General features: G+C 49.1%; 1 protein-coding gene across 1 annotated transcript; it reads left to right on the forward strand.

Annotated features, from left to right (window-relative positions):
* Positions 1 to 1790: 1790 nt before the first annotated feature.
* On the forward strand, positions 1791 to 6392 carry LOC149311816 (achaete-scute homolog 1a-like). Its single transcript, XM_089526723.1, has 2 exons — positions 1791 to 3173; positions 5083 to 6392. The coding sequence occupies exon 1, from the start codon at positions 2472 to 2474 to the stop codon at positions 3138 to 3140; it is 669 nt and encodes a 222-aa protein (XP_089382849.1). The 5' UTR covers positions 1791 to 2471; the 3' UTR covers positions 3141 to 3173; positions 5083 to 6392.
* The last annotated feature ends 752 nt before the right edge of the window (positions 6393 to 7144 follow it).

Genomic DNA, 7144 nt, shown 5'->3' on the forward strand with positions numbered 1-7144 from the left:
CCTCACCCCAGGCTCTATGTGCATTTCCAAAGGCAGTATGAAACACTTGCAGAACTGGGCTTTCTCAATTATTCTATGAAGAAGATATTTCCATGGGTACTAGCTGGCTGGGGCCACCAAAGCTATTTCACTACAGTGAATAGGTAGGTCCACTGAAGTCTTCCTTAAGGACAAGAAGTCTAATAGTGAATGATTCCAAAACAGTTAGCCAGAACCTGCTAGACTGTGTTGGCTATGTCTTGATTCAATAGCAATAGCAAGTACATTTCTATAGCGCTTATCAGTGCACTTAAGCCAGTGGATCTCAACCTGTGAATTGCGACCCCTCTGGGGTTGAACGGCCCTTTCACAGGGGTCACCTAAGACCATAGGAAAACAGTAGCAAAATTAGAGTTATGAAATAGCAACAAAAATAATGTTATGGTTTGTATTAAAGTGTTGCGGCATTAGGAAGGTTGTGAACCACTGACTTAAGCACTCCCTAAAGTGTATGTGTGAAAGCAATGTGTAAACTAGTGGCCCCTCACTAAGCTGGGTATTCATTGTAGCCACTTACAGAAGGATGCAAGGCTGAGTGGACCCTGGTGTCCCTGGGATCAAACTCACAACCTTGTGGCTGTGGATGGCTGCAGTACAGGCATTTAACCACTGCGCCACCAGGGTTCCCTAACAGGCTAATCTGCTGCCTGAGAGACCTCAGCTAAAGTTTACCTACAGATTTATTAAGATTCTTTCCACCACACATGTACTCCTTGGGAAAAAATGCAACTTATGTGGCTGCACTGGCTCCGCTCTGGGCCCCACAACAAACCCCAACTCCCAGAATTCCGTAGTCTTGAGCCAGGGCAGTTAAAGCGGTGCCAAACCCGGTTCCTTCTCCAGTGTGGAGGCAGCCAAAAAGTCTCTCTCCATAATTCCCACTCCTAGTCGTCTTCTTTTTGCCTCCGTTCTGGAAAGTGCACTCTGGAGGCTCCATTCCCCTTTGCCCATGCCCTTCTTCCTTGAAGTCAAGAGCTCCTGCTTCCCCCACCTTTCCCTCCCTCTGTCCCCGAGGCGTCTGGGGGCTGCTGCTCCCTCGCTTGTCCCCTTCCTCTCCTCCTCCTCCTCCTCTTCCTCCTGGGCTCAGCCAATCAGCGCCGGCTGTCCTGCTGCTCCCCTCCCCTCCCTCCCCATGCAAAGGCCCGGCCCAATTGTTTATTCAGCGCCTGGGCCAACGGCACGCGCCGGGCGCACGCACTTGCCACAACAACCGCCCTTGGAGGGAGAGGGAGGGGAGCGGGGGGCGGAGCTGGAGGGGCCCGGGCTTGGCCTCTCGGTCCTGGTCCTTGGGGTGTCTGGGTGGGGAGGGAGGGGGAAGGGGGCACTTGTGGGGCTCTCCCCTCCCTCGCCCCCCAGACAGTCCCCTCCTTCTAGGGGAGTTTGGGAGGGAAGGCGCCTGCAAGGTGCAACCGTGGGTCTGTGAGGGAAGGAGAGAGAAAGAGAAGGCGGCGGAGGCGGAGGGGGGAGACAAGAAGGGGGGAGTGTGGAAAGGAAGGGGGCGAAGGGAGGGAGGGAGGGAGGAGGAGGAGAAGAAGAAGAAGAAGAAGGGCAGCCGCCGCCGGCGCTCTGCCCTCCGTCCCTTATAAGAGAGACAATCCCTGGCCCTCGTTTGGCAAAAGAGCTTTTGGCTGAGGCCAGGCAGCGCACACGCGAGCGCCACGAGCCTCCCTCCCTCCCTCCTCGGGCCAAAGGGAAGCAGGGAGGAGCAGCAGCAGCAGCAAGAGGAGGAGGAGGGCCAGCCGAGCCCCGCTGGGGACACCGGTGCTCCGCCGCCACAAGGCCAAGCCAACTTCTTCCTGCCTTCTTTCCCCAAACCTCTTTCTCCGCTTTGCCTTCTTCCCCCCCACCGCGACCCAAAGGCCAGCTCCGGGGCCCCAAACCCTCCGCAGCAAGACCAATTCCTCTCCTTGCTTTTTCTCTCCCCCCCCCCCAACCTTCCTTCCCTCACTTCTCCTCCTTCATCCCCTTCGCCGTCCTCCATCTCCATCTCTCCCTCCTTCTCCGTCTCCTTTTCCTTCTTCATTTTCTTCTGCACCTTCTTCTCCCTCTCCTTCATATCCTCCATCTCTCCCGCCTCTTTCCCCTTCATATCCTTCTTTTCTATTCTCCATCTCGTACTCCTCCTCCATAACCTTCTTTTCCTTCCTTCCTTCTCCTCCATCTTCTTCTCTCATCCATCTCTCTCTTCTCCTTCCTTCCACCTCCTTCATCTCCTTCTCCTTCCTTCTTATCCATCTCCATCTCCTTCTTTTTCTTCCACCTCCATTATCTCCTTCTCCTCCGTCTCCTCCTTCCACTTTCTTCATCTTCTCTTTTCCATCTCCATCTCCTCCTTCCACTTCCTTCATCCCCATCTTCTCCTTCCTTCTCCCCCATCTGCTTCTCCTCCTCCTTGCCTTGCCCTTTCCCCTTCCCTCCGGCCAGGCCTCCCAATGGCCAGCGGGCCCTCCGCCCAGATGGACAGCGCCCTCGCCCAGCCTCCGCCTCCCCCTCCGTTCCTGCAGCCGGCCTGCTTCTTCGCCGCCGTTGTGGCCGCCGCCTCTTCCTCCTCCTCCTCCTCCTCCTCTTCCTCGCAGCATCAGCCGGGGAGCCCCGCGGGGGGCAGCCAAGGCTCGCCCAAGGCCCCCGGTGCGAAACCTGCGCCGAAGCGGCCCCGCTCCTCCTCGCCGGAGCTGATGCGCTGCAAGCGGCGGCTCAACTTCAGCGGCTTCGGCTACAGCCTCCCGCAGCAGCAGCCGGCGGCAGTGGCCCGGCGGAACGAGCGCGAGCGGAACCGGGTCAAGCTGGTCAACCTGGGCTTCGCCACCCTCCGCGAACACGTCCCCAACGGCGCCGCCAACAAGAAGATGAGCAAAGTGGAGACCCTCCGCTCCGCCGTCGAGTACATCCGCGCCCTCCAGCAGCTCCTGGACGAGCACGACGCCGTCAGCGCCGCCTTCCAGGCCGGGGTCCTCTCGCCCACCATCTCCCCCAACTACCCCAACGACCTCAACTCCATGGCCGGCTCCCCGGTCTCCTCCTCCTACTCCTCCGACGAAGCCTCCTACGACCCCCTCAGTCCCGAAGAGCAGGAGCTCCTCGACTTCACCAACTGGTTCTGAGCCCCAAGGGACCGAGCTGGGACTGGGCAGCAGGTGGGTCGTTCGGGGTATTATGCCACAGTATGCCCACCTACCTAGCCCTGCCAGGGCATAGGACACTCGGGCTGCATCCACACTGGAGAAATGGCCCGGTTTGGCCCCGCTTTAACTCTTTTCTGGTTCAAGCCAGCTAGAGCGGTCCCAAACCGGGTCGTTGGTTGTGGCACCAGTTGGTTGTTGGTTGTGGCACCAGTTCCCAGAATTCCATAGCATTGAGCCCAGGCAGTTAAAGTGGTGTCGAACCCATTTACTAGCGACCATTCCCAGAATTCCACAGCACTGAGCCTTGGCACTTAAAGTGGTGTCTAACCAGCCATACCAATCCAGGTTAACACTGCTTTAAACTGCCCTGGTTCAGTGTGAAGGGATTCTGGGAATGGTCATTCTGTTGTGAGATATTAAGCCTTCCCTGTCAGAGAGCTCTGGTGCCATGAGAAATGACAGTTCCCAGAGTTCCACAGCACTGAGCCATGGCAGCTAAAGTGGATGATTTCTGCAGCAGGGATGCAGTCTGAGCGTGTTTATGGGGAGGAGGATCCCATCCCATTAAACTCGTTGAGGGTGGAGATATCAGCATCCCATTGAAATCGATGGCTCCTCTCCCCATTGGCTGGAATGGTGGTGGACTGAACTCTCCAAGGATTGGTTAGTTTTCCTGGGGGAAGTATCATTTCTTTTATCATTGTTGTAAACCAGCAGTCATGCTAGAAGTGCTCCTGAAGCAGATTTAGTCGGATCCATTACTGGGCGGTTTGTATAGCTTAACATTTTCTTCATTCCACCAAATGCTGAATTTACTATAGGCCTGAAAGATCGTCAATTGGAACCAGCAGTGAAACTAGTATAGAGTAGTAGGCATCTAGAGTGAGTTGAAAAGCTAGGTCCACCTTGGTCTGACATGTATGTTAAGTCTTTTATTGATTCCCCTATCTGTCCTTAAACAGTAAGTGTCTCACAACCCATTTAACCCATCAGTAACACATTGATTTAGTCCTAGAGTACAGTGACACCCATCCCCCCGCCCAGCCATAACTCAGCATATGTTGACTGGCACCCATGTCCAAAAGCCCCTAACTCACCCATTTACTTGGAATCAAGTTCCATTGATCTCAATAAATCATCTAGCAGAGAGAACCCACAACCTTATGATATAAATCACAATGGGATTTATTTCCATATGTGTTTGGTCTCCTGGATGCTATTTCTACTAGCTTTAGCAGAGCAAGGACTGGTCATAAATTGTGTGAGGAAGACCACTTACATCTTGGGTCTGGTCAGTGCCTGGGGACACTATGCACGGCACCTTGAGATCCGCTGTAGAAGAAAAGCATATATGTAATAAATGCCATATATAATTAAGCCCATCCTTTATGGAGCACAGTTCAATGCATAGTCAAAGAAGCTTACTAGTATGCACCTTTAGGACAGCAGACTTATGGGCATTTTCCTAGGAGTAAGCCCCATGAAACACAACAAATCTTCTTTCTCAGTAAACATTCATGAGTTATCAGTGTCTTTAGGACAGTGATCTGAAATAGGTTCCATTGAAGTCCCTGGGGATTACAACACAATTTTGAACAGCTTCCTTGAACATATCTTTGACTTAAATCCAAACTATCTTGCCTAGAGCATAGTCCTGTACATTTCTACTTATGAATAGGCCCCACAGTGTTTGTTGGGTCTTACTCCTATGATAAATATCTTTAGAACTGTAACCTTAACTGACTTGTGGGCCTGGCTATGGAACTGATTTGCTTCAATGAGTGATTAAGGGAGCTGACAAGCCAAACTCAATTGTGTCCTTGTCCAAATACTACTGTTCTTGGAAGCTGCTGCCTTTCATCTTGGATTAAGCCTTGACATTGACCTTTCTCTCTCTTCTCCCTTTCTTTTGGTTGCACAGGACTGGTTGGGAAATGGTTGCATCTTAACTGCCGCTTTCTCTTTCCCATTGTGGAAAAGAAAATACAGTCGAAACAGTGACGCACAGAAAGGAGTTGGACTTCTCCAAGAAATCTGAAGCACTCCCAGATTCTACCTTTGCACTCCCTGCTGTTCGGCGTGGCATGAAGCTCAATCCCATGGCTGCGCATTGGGGAACAAGGCCTACTGAGTTTAATAGGGCTTCCTATTTCCAAATAAGTGTGCAAGAGTGTGCAGCTTAAGGGCTTCAACCCAGTGCACACTTGCACAGGGGTAAGCCTTATTGGATTCAGTGGGATTCAAGTAAACATGCAGAGGCTCAGGTTGCACTCTATGGCCTTAGAAGCAACAAGGGGCCTTTGATGCATTGGAGGAGCATCTACTGCCTATTCTTTATCCCAAAAACTTAAAACAACACTGCCTATTCCATATCAGTCTTCAATAGAGCCATGAGCTTCCCCTTCTTGTTGAAATAAACACAGTATTGCCTCTTTTGAAAGAGAGGCTTGTTCACTGCTTTATGGTCCCAAATTGCAGCGCAATCCCAAGTATTTTTTACTCAAACCTATGTTCCACAGAATTCAGTGGAAACTATTCCCTAGTAAGTGACCTTAGGATTGCAGTTGTGCAGACTGATCTTATGCACACTTACTAAATTCAGTAAGATTTACTCTTAAGCAAGTGTAAAAAAAAAAAAAAAATTGGAGCCCTAGTTGCCTAATATTGTGGAGATTCTGAAAATAAAATCTACTCTGTATTCAAAGGGTCCTTTGAATTGTCCACTCTCCTGTTACCCTTCCCATCTTAAAATGCTTCCAATTTTTTTCTTGTGAACTTTTTATTATATAAAAAAATCTATTTGTATCAATCCTAACCAGATTGGGGGGATATATTAAGCTATTTTTGTATATAAGAGACAGAGAAATTTATAGATCTTTTTTTGTACAAATGGTTTAAAATGTGTATATCTTGATACCTTTTTACAAATACGTAATGCTTATTACCTCTCCATATCTAGATGCGTAGTCAACGTGACCTTACAACTGCCATGTTTTTGTTATGTGGTTTTGTAAAGGACTCAGAAATGCCTCCAGATGTACTTTAGCACCGATGTGTCTTACTTTTTTGATAGCAACTTATGCTAATGTATTAATAATGTTATTAAACAATGTTCGGCGTGAACAAAGTTTATGCAGCTATTGTCCAAACACAAAATGGCAGCTATTTATTTTTACAAGCTGCTGCCTTTTGAAGAAAGGAAAGAGGAGGGAAGAGAACCTTTTGCCATTGCCTTTTTCATGTGGTTTTATTACAAACTTACAAAAAGTCATGTATAACCATGTTTTATACAAACTAGTTTGGTAATAAAACTTTTGTTTTCAATTAAAACGATGTCTTCCTGATTCTACCATGCATCTTGTCTACTATTCTCTTTTTTTGCCATTGATGAATGGTGTGTTAAGAAGGAGAGAAGCCAAATGTCAAAGAGGAGAAAGGCCCTTTGAGAGGGGTGAGTGGGGTGTGCAAAGGGATGTATAGCATTCACACGGAAGTTGAAGTAATATTGAAATGAGACTCTTTTGGTCTTCTGTTTTGCCAATGTGAATTCACTCGAGAAAAGCCTGACCTGTCTTACCAACCTGCCAGTAACTGCTACACATTAGAATACAACAAAGATCCAAAACACACTGCAGCAATAAACCAGTTCGAAACTGCTTTAACTGCCCTGGCTCATTGCTAGGAAAGCCTGGGAACTGTAATTTGTGAGACACTGAGCCTTCTCTGTCAGATAGCTCTGGTGCCACAATAAACTACAGTTCTCAGGATTCCCAACCAGGGCAGATAAAGCAGTCTCAGACTGGATTATTTCTGCAGTTTATTTTGGACCAAAATAAAAAATAATCCACTGAAGAGGGATAATCTTTGCTGGCCAATCAAAACAGAGACTCCTCGGAAGTTATCAGAAAAGGGGAATTGGAAGTATAATCCAATGGCAATCTGAATGCAATCATGGGGTTTAAGGTTATTGTGTGATAGACTAC

The sequence above is a fragment of the Sceloporus occidentalis genome, unplaced genomic scaffold, assembly GCF_023333645.1.
Source record: "Sceloporus occidentalis isolate IW3139 unplaced genomic scaffold, rSceOcc1.0.p SCAF_5, whole genome shotgun sequence".
Lineage (NCBI taxonomy): Eukaryota > Metazoa > Chordata > Lepidosauria > Squamata > Phrynosomatidae > Sceloporus > Sceloporus occidentalis.

What these genes read in the sequence shown, in the direction of transcription:
- LOC149311816 (XM_089526723.1), top strand. Translation starts at nt 2,472, where the DNA reads ATGGCCAGCGGGCCCTCCGCCCAGATGGACAGCGCCCTCGCCCAGCCT.